Source organism: Camelus ferus, chromosome 10, assembly GCF_009834535.1.
Source record: "Camelus ferus isolate YT-003-E chromosome 10, BCGSAC_Cfer_1.0, whole genome shotgun sequence".
Lineage (NCBI taxonomy): Eukaryota > Metazoa > Chordata > Mammalia > Artiodactyla > Camelidae > Camelus > Camelus ferus.
The window spans coordinates 65,886,120-65,902,189 of NC_045705.1; the positions used below are offsets into that span (position 1 = coordinate 65,886,120).

Here is a 16,070-nt window from a genome sequence, read left to right on the forward strand (position 1 = left end):
GACATGTGACAATCTGGATCCCCCAGTTACCTCTTCAAAAGGTGACAGGCTATGCTTGGGGAGACAGCTTGGGGAGTTTATTTGGCTTCATTGGATCCCAAGGCCAAGGCCCCAACCCTGGCCGGGGCAGCAGGAAGGCACCCAGAGAGCCCCGGCCCCAGATGACCCCCAGGGCAGGGGGGTCCAGACACTAAGCCCTGGGGCAGGGGTAGGACTTGGTCAAAAGTGCTGGTGACAGCTAAGGCCGGCCCCTCTCCCCGGCACCTCCCCTCCTCCCTGCACCACCCCTCGGGGCAATTCCCTGAGACAGGCTCTGGTCCTCCTAACCAGCTGGGTACAGTGTCAGGCCCCAATGGGGCGGGTAAGTCGGGGGACCCACACATTGCAGGTGTGTGTGGGGCAGGCCCCCCATCCAGTGTGAAGGCTTCCTGTGCAGTGTAGTGTTCCTGACCCCCAAAGGGGGCGGGGTCCCTGGGCGAAACCAAGACAGCTAGAGAGGCTTGTCCGGCTTTGATTCCAGTGTAGCAGTGGCTCCTCAAGAGCAGCTGGAGCGTGGGGAGCAGCCTGACCCACTCAGGGCCCTGCCTCTGGAGCCCATGGGGCCTGGGCACCCACGTCTTTGGTCTGCGCCCTGCAGTCCTGAGGGCCCCCGGGGAAGGGGTTGGCAGGTGGAGAGTCCCAGAAGGGGTCTGAGTCTGGGAATAAGGTCCAGGGTGCCCGGCGGGGTGCAGGCTGTGGTGAGGGCAGGGGTGAAGGCCGTGGCCCAGCTGACACGAAGCTCCAGGGGTCAATTCGGCTGCGAAGGGGTGAGGGCCGAGGTCGGCTGATGAGGCCCAGAGGTGGTGAGCGTGGGGTTCCCGGGGTGCCAGGAGCGGAGCGCGATATCCCTGGTGGGGGTGAGATAGTGTTTCCTGTGAAGGGTGGGGGAGGGGACCCAGGGTCAGGCTGTCACCATCTCCTGGGTGTCCCCCAGAGGCCCTGCCCTGCTCTGGGCTTCAGTTTCCTCATCTGCACAATGAGCTACTTGGCTCACAATTTCCACAGCTCTTTGTGCTCCATGGTGCTTCTGTTTATTGGGTAGCAGTTCACAGTAAGCAGGCCTCTGGAGCCGATGGGCCTGGGCCTGGATCCCAGCTCTGCCACTTGAGTGGGAGCCTCAAGGCCCTTGAGCTCTCTGTGCCTTACATTTCATCTAAAAAAATGGGTATAACCAGAGTAGCAGAGCACCTAGCTCACAGGGTTGTGATGATAATTAAATGAGGCCATCTCCGTGAAGCACTAGAAACAGGGCCTGGCACAAATAAGCAATCAGAGTTTGCTATCATCACTGTCATCATCATCATTACTACGATTATTTCACAGCTGGCCTGGCCCTCCCAGCCCCCACCCCACCCCGACCACTAGATGCCTGAACTGAGAACTGAGTTCCCAACACGCATCCTCAGCGTCCTGAGGGTGTGGTTTGGGGTCCAGCCGCAGCTGTGGCCCCAGCCTTACTGCCTTACAGGTCCCCACCAGCCCCTCCTCTCCGTGTCACCACGCAGTGGGCCACTCACCGCGCCTCTCCTCTTCGCGCCGCGGGCTCTTGGCTGACGGCTGGCCGGAGGGGACACCCAGCTCCAGCAGCAGGGGTGCTGGAGTGGGCCGGTCGGGGGTGTCGGGGCTCAGCGGGGAGGCCGGGGCGTCGGGCATCTTGGGGGAGAAGCGGATGAGCGGAGAAGGGGGCGGCTCTGAGAGGGACGGCGTGGGCAGCGGCGTGCGGGGCGTTGGCAGGGGCTCCCCGCGCTCGCGGCCCGAGCTCCCAGGGGGCTGCAGGTCGCGGCCCAGGCCCAACGAGGCGAGCAGAGCGGTGCCACGCAGCAGTGCGCGCTGGATCAGCTTGGGCGTTCCGGAGCCGCTGCCGCGCTCTGCCGGGCCAGGCCGCCGAGGCTCCTCGGGCTCTGGGCTCGGCCGCGGGGGGTTACCTGGTGACAGGTACACAAGTTAGGCCGAGTTCGGGCGGACCCCTCGGTGGCTTGGAATAAGGACTGCCTTCAGCTCCCCACCAGCGTCTTCCCTGACTCCACTGCTTCCACAGCCTAACTCCTCCCAGCCTCCCACCCCACTCCCCAATTCTGACCTTTCAGAAGTGGTGGGTGGGGAGAGGGGAGTGCAGTCTGAGGAACTAGTAGGAGCAAAGCCTGGTTTGCAGCCAGGCGCCCTGGAGCCGGGAGACGGAGAGGGTACTGGAGGGAAGGGGGGGGGGGTCCACCAGGAAGCAAGCTGAGGCCTGATCACAGCTGGCTTCAGTGAGTGGCCTCAGTGGCCAGCCAGGGATATCCGCAGGGGCCCAGGGTCAGGGCTGGGACCTGTGCCCTGTGTCTACCTCCTTCCTAGTTGGGCAGCCCTGGTCCTTCTGCTCACCTGCCTCTCCTCCAGGTCAATTCCAATGTACACAACAGCCCTGAGAGGCAAGCATCACTGTCCTCATTTCAGAAATGATGAAACTGAGGCTTGGGTAGGTCAGTTGTTTGTGTCAGGCCTGAGCTGAAGGATTTAGGGGGCATTATGGTCTGACCCTCATGCCCCAGGGGTTCCAAGCTCAGAGAGGTTAAGGGCTTAGCTAAATCTACACAGCCAATAAGGGGTGGAGATGGCTCCAGGTAGGGGAGATAGAGCCTTTGGTCTCCACCACTTCCCAACCAGACTCTGCCCTGGATTTCAGGACATCTCTGTCCTAACCTGTGGGCCTAGGGCTGGTCTGACTCCATTCTAGACCACCTGGGGTGGGTTTGGGGATCCCATCATTGAGGAGGTAGAGCAGTCTGTGATGGTCTCCCATAAACTCCAATATTATCAGGTTATCCTTAGCTCTAGAATCTGCCATGGCTCTCAGCCACCACTAGAAGAATGTCCAGGTTCCTTGTCTGGGCTTTCAAAGCCTCCGTATCTTCCTTGGGCCTACCTGGAGTGGGGCATTGGGCTGGGTGTCCAGAGGAAGAAATGCAAAGCTGGGAAATGTGAGCTTCTGCTGTGAACCAGGACTTTCCTAGGGGTCCCTGTTCTCATCCACAACCCTCCGCCCTGCCCCACCTCCCCGCACTACCTTCTAAAATGCAAATCTGCTAACCACAAGTCTCTGCTTAAACTCTCCCCACTGGCCCCCCCCCATCAATTTCCAGGCCCTTCATGAACTGGTTCCTGCCTGCCTTTCCTGCTTCACTCATTCATTCAACACACATCTGCTGGCCCATGTCTGGGGCTGCACTGGGCTTCGCAGACCCAGGGGAGGAGGCAGGCCTGGCCCTCACCTGCTGCTTCAGGCCTGTGACTCCCTGGCTCTCAATTCCCCCTCGTCTGAGTTCCAACCAGGTTTCCTCTTCCTTAGGTGCATAAACCCTAGTCCCTCTGCCCAGCACGCCTAGCACACCCAGCACGCCTCTCCCACCTTGGCTCTCAGTGATCCCTTATTTACCATTCAGGACCCAGCTGAGATGCCACGTCCCCTGTGAAGCTGTGATGTTGTAGTTTGTTAAAAAAAAAAAAGTGTGTGTATATATATATATATATATATGTATGTATTCGGTGTGTGTGTGTGTGTATATATATATATATGTATTCGGTCTTCATCTCATTCCGAGCACAGAACTCCCCAAACCTTTGGAATTTCCTAAGTGATAGACAGATAAAAGTGAAAGGAGTGACTTTTGCTGTTCATAATAAGCCTTTTTTAACCACATCTGAGTTCATATTAATGAGGTCACTTTCGGAAAGCTACTAAGGATGGGGTCTGGTTGTCAGGAGAATGAACTATGTGATTAGAGGGTTAGAATTTTCAGCCTATACCTACATTGGGGGGGGGGCGCTGGAGATTGAGTCCTATCACCAATGGCCAGGGATATAATCAATTAATCAAGTCCATGTAATGAAGCCTCCATAAAGCCCCCAGTCAAAGGGTTCAGAGAACTTTTGGGTTGGTGAACCTGTAGAGGTGCTGGGAATGTGTCATGCCTGGAGGGGGTATGGAAGCCCTGTCCCTCCCACATACCTTGGCTACCTATCTCTTCCACCTGGTTGTTCTTGATCTGTACTGTTTATAATAAACCAGTAATCTAGTAAGTAAACGGGCTCCTGCATTCTGTGTGCTGTTCTAGCAAACTATCAAACCTGAGGAGGAGGTCATGGGAACCTCCGATTTACAGCTGGTTGGTGAGGAGCGCAGGTGACAACCTGGACTTCCAACAGGGGTCTGAAGTGGGAGGAGCAGTCCTGTGGGCCTGAACCCTTAACCTGTGGGGTCTGACACTAATTTCAGGTAGACAGGGTCAGAATTGGATTGAATTTTAGGACATCAGCTGGTGACCCAGAATTGACTGGTGTGGGGAAAACCCTCACATATTTGGTGTCAGATGTAAAGTGAGTAGAATGTAGAGGAAAACAAGAGCTTTTTCCTTTTTCAGAAGCTTTGCCAGAATCCCCTGTAACCTGGGCAGTTCTTGTTCGTGTTATGCCTTGTCCAGACCTCATCCCAGCGCTTACTACTCTGCTGTACTTGTTTATTTATGAATCTGCCTCCTCCACCAGACTAGGCCCTCCCTGAGGTCAGGGCAGTGTTGATCTGTAAGACGCTGTGATGCCTGGCTCACAAAACGGTCAATACATATTTGATGGAAGAATCAATTCTTACAATCCTTGCAACAACCACATACGGTGATCGCCCTTTCCCCATTTTACTGGTGAAGAAACTAAGGTTCAACAGAATAGTGGAAAAACATGTTGAAAACAAGGAAGAAAAATGGGACAAAGTTAAGTAAAGATAGAGATCAGCACACAAACTAAGAATGGAAAGAAGTTCCTGAGGTTAATACCCTGGGAAACTAAGGTTCCTAGAAGTATGTGACTTGTCCAAGGTAACTCAGCAAGGATTTTAATTTGCCTCTAAGCTTCCTGGCAGTAGGAGTTGGCAACTCTGTTGTTAAGGAGAAAGCAGCATAACCATTCTTGACCCAGAAGTGAAGGTGAAATCGCTTCTGTGGGCCCTAATGAAGAGGATACAGCCACCTGGTATTTAGTGACTCCAGGGCAAGTCAGGGCAGTGACTTCATGCAGCAGTTGCTGTCACTGCAGGCCGACTGCACTCACCAATATGCAACTCACTGCAACCAGTTCTCCAGGGGCCAGAACATTTAGGCTGGGACAGGGGGTGGGAGATGGGGCTCCACAAGGTTGGGGCTAATGCCTGGGATAATCTCACAGGGTCTTCTTTGATTATTAGCAAGGCTTCTGATTCTGTGGGTGGTTGGGAGGTCAAGGTCATGCACTCTAGTGGGCACAAGGTGGTGATGGAGTGTGGGCTTGCAAGAGGGAAACAGTGCTCAGCCAGCAGCTGGGCTGGGACAGGTAAGGGGGCAAGCTGGAGAAGGATGGGGTCCAGGCGCTTGTTCCCTGCCCCTGGGAGCTCAGGGAGGGCAAAGGGACCTGCAGAACATGGTCAGGGAATGCTTCAATCTACATACCCAGGTTGACAGGACCTCAAGTTCTCCACGAACCCTTCTGGCAGGTGAATCTAAGCAGCCCCCCTGGCCTTCCAACTCTTAGTTCAGTCTCTGAAGCATAGCCAGCTTGGGGCAATGCAACTGCTGGAGAGGAAATGGTGTGGCAGATGGGGGTCCAGGGCCCTGCCTCTAGAGTCAGACCTGGGTTCAAATCCCTGTTCTGTTGTGTGCCCTACTCAAACCACTCAACCTCTCTGTGCCTCGGTTTCCTCCTCTATAAAATGGCAGATAGGAGAGACCCAATAAATGGTTGCTGTTGTTATTACTATGAAATGCAGCACAGGTAATGGTGGAGGTGATGTGCTGGGTGGGGTGAGACAAGTGAGTCTAACTTGTTTGCTGAATAGGACTCTGGTTTGCTAACAGCTGAGCCAGGTCCTACATTCCAGCTGTGAGAAGCAGGTGTAGCTGGGGGCTCTAAAGGAACCCACAAGCAAGGGAGGCTGCAACTTTCTAGCCCCTGCCAGTGCTGGGCAGTGCTGAGCTGAGCCATGCTCCCTCTGACACGGGAGCCCCACTTTCTGCCGACCCCGTTGCTTCCCAAGTAGTTTGTGTGTGAGAAGCCCTTTCTTCAGGTGAAAGCTTCTGGAGAAGCTCACTATCAGCCTGGGAGTCAAAGTCTCTCAGGGTTCAAATCCTTAGCTGGGGGCTTTAGGTAGATTACTTTGCCTCTCAGAGCCTCAGTTTTCCCATCTCTCAAATAGGGATAATAATCTCTTACAGGGTTGTTGCTTGGATGGCATGCCTGGCACACAGTAAGTGCTGTTACCATCACGGAGAACAGAAAAGCCCAGAACTGCCCCAGGTGCAGTGAGAGTGGGCCCTGGATCCCCTACCTGTTCAGCTTTCTTATCCTCTTCTCCATCTCCAGGGTCTCCAGAAGGGACTCAGAAGCACAGTGTGGCAGACACTTGTCTGGCTCCACCCTACACAGGCAGTTTCCTTCCCCTCTCTGGGCCCAGCCTCCTTGGATCCCAAATGGGGGGTACTGATTCTCATCTTCCTTTCCTCCCCAGAGCTTGCGGAGGGCACGACAGCTGCCACAGGGCCAGGAAAGAGCTCTCCTGCTGGCCAGCCCTGAACAAGGAGACCAGACTCTGGGCCCCCTGAGGCTTCGGCTGTATCCAGCTCAGTTGTAGGCTTATAGAAATAGCCTGCCTTGCCTGCTGGCTTCTGGTAGCTTCCCCATAGTACCCACAGGAGTGCATCAACTGTCTGGTGGGCGGGAGACAAGGCCACTCACCATTGAGCATTGGGGGTGTGGAAGGAGATCCTAAGGGGGATGAGTCATCTGAATCCAGGTACCACGTGGCTTCATCCATGCGGGACCTTCTCCTGGTAAAGAGATGGGAGGGGAGTTGTGCTTCGTGAATCTGAGGACAGTTGGGAGGCAGACGATCTGGGTGGGTGGCACTCACCTCCCATTCTGGGCTTCCCCAGGCTTCGGGGAACTGGGACCCCAGGCCCAGCATGCTCGCCGCTCTCCATTGCTAGAGTCCTCCAGACGTCGTGGGGACTGTCGGCCCCATGCCTGGCCTGGTTCTGCAGGCTCCACTGTGGCAGGGAGAACCGATGGAGTCTGAGCTGAGGTCAAAAACCCTGACTTTTGTCCTCCCATCATGAGAGTCAGACTCCAGGGGCAACTTCTTAGACAATGGAGGGGGTCAGACCAGGCCCCATACCATTCCCAGAGTGATCTTTGGGCCACAGAGAATCTGAACAGAACTGGGGAAGGGTAGGAGGGTGTGGGTCCTGTGACTGGCAGTGGGTGGGGCATCTCACCTAGTCCTTCTGCTGGCATTTGCTACTTAGTACTGCAGCAAACTGCCTGGGCTTGAATTCTGACTCTGCCACTTACCAGTTGTGCAGTGTTAGGCAGTTACTTTTTTCACTTTTCTCATCAGTAAAACTTAGATAATAACAAGGATATCTACCTCACAGGATTATGGGGCGGAATTAAGTTAATATTAGCAAAGCATTTAGGAAAATGAGTGATACATAGTGTCATACAACTGTTAGATTGAAAAAAATTATAAAATGAATGCTGCTTGGGGAATTCAGAGGTACCAGTTTAGATGGACAGAGAGGGAATCCCAGGAGTGGGGAGGAAGAGGAGGAGACAGAGAATAGTAGCCCCCTCCAAAGATAAGGTTGGAAAAAAAGGATAAGTGCTGGGGGAAGGGCATAGGCAAGGAAAGGCAAAGTGTCTTACACTGGATGGCCCGGAACCGGGGGAAGGTGGGCGAGTCCCCAGCCCCGACCTCGAAGACGTTTCTCCTCCTGTCCAGGCCGGGCGAGGCCTGCACGGTGATGCGGTGTTTGAAGTCTGGGGTTAGGAGGGGAAGTAGGGTGCAGATTTGTGGTGAAGGAAAGACAGGATCCCAACACGCAGGGGCCCTCGGCTGGCTCCCAGGCCACACAGGCAGAGGAGGGACCGGGCTGGCAAGGTAGTTGGGTGACTGGGGCCGGCCTCACTGCCTTCCGGACCCGACTCTCGGTGAGGAAAGCAGACTTCCACTCGGAGAAGAGCTGCCAAGTCGGAGATTCCCGGGAAGCGGCCCACCCCGCCCCCTCGGCCTTCCCAGAACTTTCACGAGCCCCGCCCCTTACCGGCCGCAGCCACTCCCAGGCCGATATGCAAATATTCCAGCCAGAACCCACCCACCGGCAAAAAATATACTCCTGGTCCCGCCCCTTCCAGCCTCAGCTCACACCCATCAACACTCTAGACCAATCGCCGTGTGGCCAACACACACACGCACGCCTGACCCCACCCCTCCGCCCACTAAGCCAATGGCGGGACGGCGTGCTGGGGGCCCGCCTCTTACCCAGCGGCATGCTGATACGCTCGCCCCCGTCGCGCGCGCGGAGTTTGCTGCGTTTGAAGGTGCCGCGGCGGCGGCGAACGTGCGGCCGCTCGCGGTCAACCTGCTGCAACAGCAGAGTCAACTCGCGCTCGAACACCTCCAGCTCCCACTGAGCCAGCAGGTGCTCGCGCCGCCGCAGCTGCTCCGCCTGTGACCGCTGCTCACGCGCCGCGCGGGTCAGCTCCTCCTCGCGGCTCAGTAGTTCCTGTGCCCGGAAGAGAGAAGGCAGTAGGGTCAGCCTGGTACGGCCCCTGTCGCTCACCCCGAACCTCTGCCCCCTAGAAACCAGGGAGAAATTCCTTCCCGGCGTCTCTTTCCAACCCTGCGACCCCGATTCCTCCCACCTTTTCCTTGGCCCGCAGCTCGTCGAAGAGGCCTTGGATCTCGCGCTTCCAGCCTTCCTGCATGGAATGGAAGGAGTCCCGCGGCATTTCCCGCAGAACTTGCGCCTCTAGCGCCTCCAACTGCTGAAGAATGGAGGCGAAGTCGGGCCTGCGGTGGGGGTCCTGCGCCCAGCAGTCTGGGGATACGGAGTGGAGAGGGGGAGCAGAATAAGTAGGGGATCTGTGACTGGATGTGTCCTGGGCCAAGGAACTCTGCCCCTCACCCTCTTGCCTTAGCCCCTTACCGGCCATGAGCTGTGCGAAGGGCTCTGGGCAGGTGGATGGGATGGGCAGTGTGAGCTTGTTAACGGCCACTCCATAGGCTACAGCAAGGCAGTCGATGCCCCGGTAGGGCACTTCCCCAGTCAGCAATTCCCACAGCAGCACCCCAAAGCTGTGGGTGAGACAAAGGGTCTGTGTCCCCTCCTCTACTTATTCATTGCCATTTCACCCCAAAGCAACCAACAGCTAAGTAATTTGTGCCCTCCCCCAGGCTCTGCTTGCCTGCCCAGCCCTAGATTTTGACAGCCGCCTCTGCCCTCTGCAGCCCCATATCTGTGCAGCCTCTACCCAGGCCGCACCTCCAGACATCGCTGCCCTTAGAGAAGGTGGAGGCCTTGATAACCTCGGGAGCCATCCAGGCATAGGTGCCTGCAGCACTCATTTGCGTGGTTTTGTGCCACTCGCGGGCTAGGCCGAAGTCAGTAATCTTCAGGGTCTTGTGCTCCATGTCATCACCTTCAATGGGCTGCAGCAGCAGAACTGGGGAAGAGAAGAGACAGGACTGTGGTGCTCCAGGCTCAGGTGGTAGGGTCAAGGGAGGAGTTGGGAGCGAACTATCTTCTGACAGACATCCTGGCTGGGTACCAGGGGCACTAAGGTGAACTGTCTTAGGTCTTGCCCTGGAGGGCTCAGAGCTGGGGATTGGGTAGAATCAGACAATAATAACAATAATGGGAAAAACTTACCAAGGGGCTACTAGAAGCCAGGTATTTTACACTCAGCGCTAGTGCGCGCGCACACACATCTATGAGGCAGACATCATTGTTCTCATTTTGCAGAAGAGGAAACTGAGCAAGGATGACTTAAGCAAGGTCATATGCAAATAAAGCAGATACCACAACCTGATCTGTGTGGTTCCAAAGCCAGTGCTCTAACTTTCCCCTCGTACTGCATTGAATAGAAATGGGCAATCTGGCAGCCTCTCAGCATTTGTGGCTTTGATTCCAAGAGAAACTTGTGTCTTATCATTTTCCTGAGGCAGAAGTGTGAATCAGAACTTCCCTCGGGGTATGTAGCAGGAGGGAATCCCTTGGTGAGAAGGAAGCCCAGCAGGCACTATAGGCCCCTGATGCCCATGTCCCACTGTGGCCAGCACAGCCACTCCTAGGGGAGAGGAAGGCTGAAAGACACTACTGATGCAGCTGCACAAGAAGAGAAAGGGAGAGGTCTAAGATGGTGGTTCTTGGCCAGAAAGGACTTCGGGACAAATGTAGGAGTGGATGGGCTTGGCAAGGGCACACGACTTTGTCCCAAATGGGCCACCATACCCTGTACAGAGAAGAGAAGCAGCAACTTGCAGATCTCTCACAAGGACAAGCATGGCTCAAATGAGAAGTTTTAGAGGAATAGAAAGAGGGCAAAGTCACAGAATCTTCAAGGGTCTGAAGGAGCCTCTCTACTTTTCTGGTTCTAGCCAACTGCATTGTAGAGAAGTGACATCCAAGCCAACTACATTTTTGAACATGTGTCATTTCAAGGCACACCTCTCAGGAATCCTGCCCAGGGTGACAGCACCATAATGGGGGCAGCACAGAGTAGTGGGGGTGGGGCAGAGGAGACTGGCACCTAACATAGCCTGGTGAGTCAGGGAAGACTTCTCAGAGGAGGTGGCAGAACCAGGGTACTTGCTTTTCTAGGCCTAAAGCCACAACTCCTGATCCTGCTGCTGGCCAGACTCTCAGGGCCTCATGGGGGCATCAGGCACTCCTGCGCAACCCCTCCCTGCAGTCCTAGGCTCCCAGGGCCTCTGGCTGCTTGTGCTGTTCAGGCCTCCCCACCCTTAGCCTTTTCAATGCTGGTGTTCCTCAGAGCCTAGCCTCCCCTCAACCTCGTGCCACTGTCCCCAGGCTGTCTTGGCCTCTCCCAGGTGCCAGCTGCCCCCTCCTTGCTGGCATCTCCCACATTTGGAGCTCTAGGCCAGAAGTCGATCCAGCTACCCAGCAGCTGCCCTCCCTGATGTCTACACGCCCTCAACAACCACCTTCATCCTCCCACCATGCCCAGCAAATCTTCCTGCAATTTCTCCAAATTCAAAGAATGGTCCTGCAATCTATCCTCTCCTCTGAGCCAGACGGGGGAGTCCTGAACAGTCAGTAAAGCCAAGGATGACGACAAAACCCACCTCAGAGGGTTGTCATGAGTATTAAACAAGATCTGGCTTTTTAAAGCCTTACACAGACTCACATCCAACATGAGTATACTAAATGCTGGCTGTCCTCAAGATTCTGTGGCTAATGTCTCTCACGTCGACTCTCTCCTTTCCATCCTCTATCACAACTTACTCCCAGCTTCAGGACAGCCTCTGACCTGGCTGCTGGAGACTCAGAACCAGACCATTTAGTAAACCCTGTGAAAGTTCATTCCAAAGAACTGCAGCTGGGTGGGACCGGTGGCTGGAGAGGGACCAGGCAAAGGGGTCTGTGTGCTGCGGTTGGGGAGGGACTCCTGCCTCCGCTGGTGCCAGGACCCAACCATCCTCTTGAAGACCAACCTCTGCTGCTTCCTGGCTGGGTCTCTAGCCGCTTGTGGTACTGGTGAAGCGCTTTCTGCACCAGTATCTCAAGCTGAGAGGCCAGCCTCCCTTTTTCAGTCAGGTAATCTGAAGCCCAGAGAAGGGCAGCAACCCACTCAAAGTCTCAGGCTTTCTTTGTACTGGTGGCCTTTCTGCCACTTTCAGCCCTCAGCTTGACCTGACACCAGTGAAGCCTCCTCCTCACCTCCACATCCCCTGCTTTCCTCCAAGTGCCTGGAATTTGTCCCAACCCTATTTGCTCTTCTGGTTCTGATGTGATGGGGCGGTCGGGGTTGCCTGGAGAAGGGGCTAGAGATCCCCCTCCCAGCATCCCCTTAGGGCTCTCTGGTCTCTGAAAGGGACCTAGCCCCCAGCCCCCTCACTGGGCTGCCTCTGGAGAGCTCGGGAGTGGCCTAGGCAGCTCATACCTCTTCCGCTTTCCTCCCATGGTCCCTACTTCTCCTTTCTGGGAGGCCTGGCCCAGGTCTTCAACTGGGGGGGTCCTTTGGGGGAGACTTGGGGGAGGTCAGGCCCAGGCCGGGCTGGCTAGTCAGTCCTGTGACTCGTGGGCCTGGAGAATTCCCCCTCCTCTCCCCGCCAGGCTTCCTCACAAGGCCCCCATTGTCCAGGAAAATCACGCCATTGTTTCCTGCTCACACTCCCCCCATCCCAGGGACTCCCCCCTCAATCCCGCAGACAGCACCCCGGGCCTAGGACTCGGGTCTGTGAGGTGGGAGGCCAGGCTCAGGGAGGCTGAAGGCACCCTGCCTGCCATTCACCACAACCCAGACTTTGGGAGGGAAGCAGGGAACTGGGAGGGAGTGGGGGGTGCAATCCCGGCTCCTTCCTCTCCCACAACCCCCCCCCCCCCAGCTCTTTCCTCCCCTGCAGGCAGCTGGGCTGGAGAGAGAGCAGAGGCTGGAGCAGGGGCAGGAAGCCAGCTCAGGGGCAGCAGGAAACGCAGGAAGCGGTGGGGAGGGTGGGGAGCAAGGGCCGGGGCTATTGTTCCATTTTTTCTGGAAAGAAAACTGGAGGAAAAACAGAAGATGGGAGTCCCCTCCCCCCAGGCCTTCGGGGAATCCCCCTCAGGCTGGGGCAGGGAGTGGGGGGTCCCTAGATGGCCAGGGCCCAGGAATAAGGCTGAGGTGGCAACTGTGACCTACAATGGATGAGAGGAGTAGGTGGTATGGCTGGCAGGCCTCCCCAGGCCCCTCTGGCCCTGGCAAGGACTTGGATATCACTGGGCCTGGTGTTCTGCTCCCCCACGTCCCTTATCCATGGTCAACCCAGGCCAGGAGGCTCGAAATAGCCATGCTCACCCCTCCAAGAGCCACACATGCCTCTCCAGTGACCCCACTGGCCCTTCCTGCAATTCCTTTTGCTCTACAGCCTGCGCCTTGGGCCCCAGCAGGGCCAGCCCATGTCCCCACTACTGTGCTGGGTCTGCCTCTTTGCCTTTGCTCTTTCAGGCCCTGTTGGGACATCCAACTAGGTGTCTCTCTGAACATTCTTTGCTTTTCGCCTGGTGTGAAGCTTGCCTGCTTCAGGAAGCCCTCTGAACCTGTCGCTTGCTTGTCGTGAACCCATGCTGGGTAGTGTGGGACCTGAAATGGCTGGAGATGGAGTGCCTCACTGCTCGAGTCTCCCTTAGCCCTGCCACGCCCACCCCAAGTGCTGATTCTAGAAGCCCTCTTAGTGATCCAGCCTTCACATGTCCACACCCACGGCTGAGAACCCACTGAGCGCCAGGCATCAAGGACGCCCAGTCAGTTAAGCCACTTTACCCTCCCAGTCACTCCCTTTTTACTGAGTCTGAGATTGAGGTTGAGTTGAAATAACCAACTAGAGATCATGCAGCCAGGGGGAGGGGTGGGGCCAGAAGTCCATCCCCGGCCCCAGCCTTGACCATCACAGGGGGCTTTCCCCTTTGAGATCTCTGTTCTGGAGGAGCCGCCCAGCATAAGCGGAGGGGAGAGGAGGCACCAACAGATCAAGTGTGATCTTCAGGGGAGTTCCCTGACAATGAGTGCCAGCATCTAGCACTCTTGAAATGGTGGCCAAGGTTAGGCAGATTGCTTATGGTCTACCTGAGAGATTCCAATTTTTTAAGTAGGTAGCTACAAGCTGGGGTCAAGGACTCCTTCTGGGGTCACAGCATGAAGAACTCTGTAGGGTGCCTGATACTCCTGCTTTGGGGCTAGTGTGAGCCCATGGGCACCCCTGGTCAACTAGGACTTGCTTAGGGCAGGAGCTCCTGCCTCTATTAAATTCCCAGGTAGGCTCAGGCGAGAGTTGGCAGTAGGTGTATGCTTGGGCCATGCCACCTTCCAACCCCATGCTCCCCAAAACTCACTGTTGTTGGACTTGAGGTCTCGGTGGATGACAGGGACCAGGGCCTCGCAGTGCAGGTAGTGCATCCCACGGGCAATTTGCACAGCCCAGTTGACGAGCACGTGGGGGGGCACACGCCGCCCAGCCAGGGCACGGCTGAGGGGTCCACCAGCAGCGTACTCCATCACCAGGCACAAGTTGGGCTCCTCCAGGCACACGGCCTTGAGGGCAATGATGTTGGGGTGTGCCAGCATGGCAAAAAGCCGGGCCTCCTGTCGCACGCTCTCAGCTGTCACACTGATGTCCTCATCGGGGTCCTGGCGAGCTGCCTTCACAGCCACCAGCTCACCTCGCCAGCTACCTCGGTAGACCTTGCCAAAGCCACCAATGCCAATTACCTCCTCCAGCCGCAGCTCCTGGAAGCTGGCCATCTCACAGGGGGGTGGACCACCGCCCCGAGACACATAGTTGGATGGAAAGATGCCCACCTGGCCACCCACCTGGCCCGCCCACCAGCCCTCATCGCCTGAGATAGCTGCATCCCGGGACAGCACCTCCACACGGTCGCCCTTCCGCAGGGCCAGCTCGTCCTGCCCACTGGGCTCATAGTCGAACAGGGCTGTCCACACAGGGTTGGCATAAGCTGCTGCCTTCGGGGACCCCTCTGGCCAACCTCCACCGCCGCTGCCCCCGCTGCCCCCGCTGCCACCGCTGTTCCATGACCCCAGCGGGCTCTTGAGGAAGAGGTTCTTCAAGGGTTCCATGGCTGGGAGCTGGTGCTGGGGGGTGTGGGGACCTTCCCTAGGTGCCCCTGACTGCCGAGGCCCTAGTCCCGGAACCTGGGCATCCGGGCCCTGGCCCTTAGCCCCAGACCCACGCCTCTGGGGAGCCAGGAGTGTTGCCTCCCGGCCCCCCGCATCTCGGGCTTCCAGAGGAGGGCGACCTAGGGCAGTGTGGTCAGGCTCGGGGGGAGGGCCCCCGGGGCCTCCGGCGTCTCACCATGGCCAGCACAGAGGGGCCCGGGCGTCCCTCAGTCCGGAGCAGTCCTGGGACCCTGGCTCCACCACCCACCAAGTGTAAGGTGGGACCAGCAAGGGGCAGCGCCTAGACTTCGGTTGGGTCTCTGCGCAGGGGGTGGCTGGAGTGTTAGGTGGAGCTGCCTCTTCCCGGCTCGGCTCTCTCGACCCAATGGCTCCAACCCCACTCCCTTCTTCCTCCTCCCTTTGTACTTTGGCCCCGGGGGCGGGAGGCAGAGGTGGAGGGTGGAGTTTCACTTTTTTCCGCTGTTCTCCCTCCTGCAGGAAACAGCATCAGATGACGCGGGCGGGTAGCACCGCTCCCCTCCCAGAGGCTGCGGGGCGACTGAACCAGGGAGTTCCTGGGTAGGCCGGCAAAGAGAGGCAAAAGGAGGGGAAAGGTAGCCCCGACCCCCATAACAGCAGGTTTGGGATCGAGGTTGGTTTCTGCTAAGGACTGGCCATCACCGCAGTCTACAACTGCATCAGCCAAATTGGGGCAAAGAATCTGGCTTGGAAGAGGGGTAAACCGGAGGGACAAACTTGTCTTGGCTCCGAAGTTGCAGGGCTGTGTGACCCATCCTCCCTGTGCCTCATTCTCTTCATATCTGAAACGTGTCAGAAGCTCAGCCTCGCAGAGCCAGTGGGATGGGGGTGGGTAAGATTGCTGGAGGACGGAATTGGCTGCACCTCTAACACTTGGAACGGATTGTCTAAGGTTCTCCTCTTCCCCTCACCTGGGAAACAATCCACTTATTCATACCTCTTCCCCATGAGGGGGCGGAAACCTGAGATTGTCGTCTTGAAATTCGGCCAATGATTGGATTCAGAATAGCTAAATCGCCCTTGCAACCGCTGGATTGACAATTGCCTTCAGCCCGTCACTTTAAGAAGAACGACGCTATCCTATTTCGACTAGTCCTGCCTGTTCTGGAGGGTCGCTCTCCACAATTTGTCTGAGCTCTGACCCGGAAGTAGAGGCAGGTCGTGACGTTTGAGGTCTCGCACTAAAGAGGGCGTGCTCCCGTAGCGCAGAACTGTAGCTTTAACCCAGGGGAGTCCACGCCTCCATCCTTTCCCCGCCTCTTGTAGCTCACTGGAAGAGCTTTGCGCCAATTAACTCCGCCATTATTCAATGACCACTT

The 16,070-nt window shown here is 56.8% G+C and overlaps 1 protein-coding gene across 2 annotated transcripts; it reads right to left on the bottom strand.

The window, feature by feature from the left end:
* Positions 1 to 55: 55 nt before the first annotated feature.
* Positions 56 to 15,831, bottom strand: MAP3K11 (mitogen-activated protein kinase kinase kinase 11). Of its 2 annotated transcripts, none has more exons than XM_032489835.1 (10): positions 13,932 to 15,831; positions 9,366 to 9,546; positions 9,030 to 9,178; positions 8,746 to 8,921; positions 8,363 to 8,606; positions 7,747 to 7,860; positions 6,953 to 7,088; positions 6,778 to 6,869; positions 1,557 to 1,964; positions 56 to 911 (listed from the first exon to the last, which is right to left on the bottom strand). In XM_032489835.1, the coding sequence occupies exons 1-10, from the start codon at positions 14,671 to 14,673 to the stop codon at positions 574 to 576; spliced, it is 2,580 nt and encodes an 859-aa protein (XP_032345726.1). In that variant the 5' UTR covers positions 14,674 to 15,831; the 3' UTR covers positions 56 to 573. The 2 variants fall into 2 exon arrangements, with proteins under 2 accessions (XP_032345726.1, XP_032345727.1); XM_032489836.1 differs by having other exon boundaries at positions 56 to 887; positions 13,932 to 15,829.
* Positions 15,832 to 16,070: the final 239 nt, after the last annotated feature.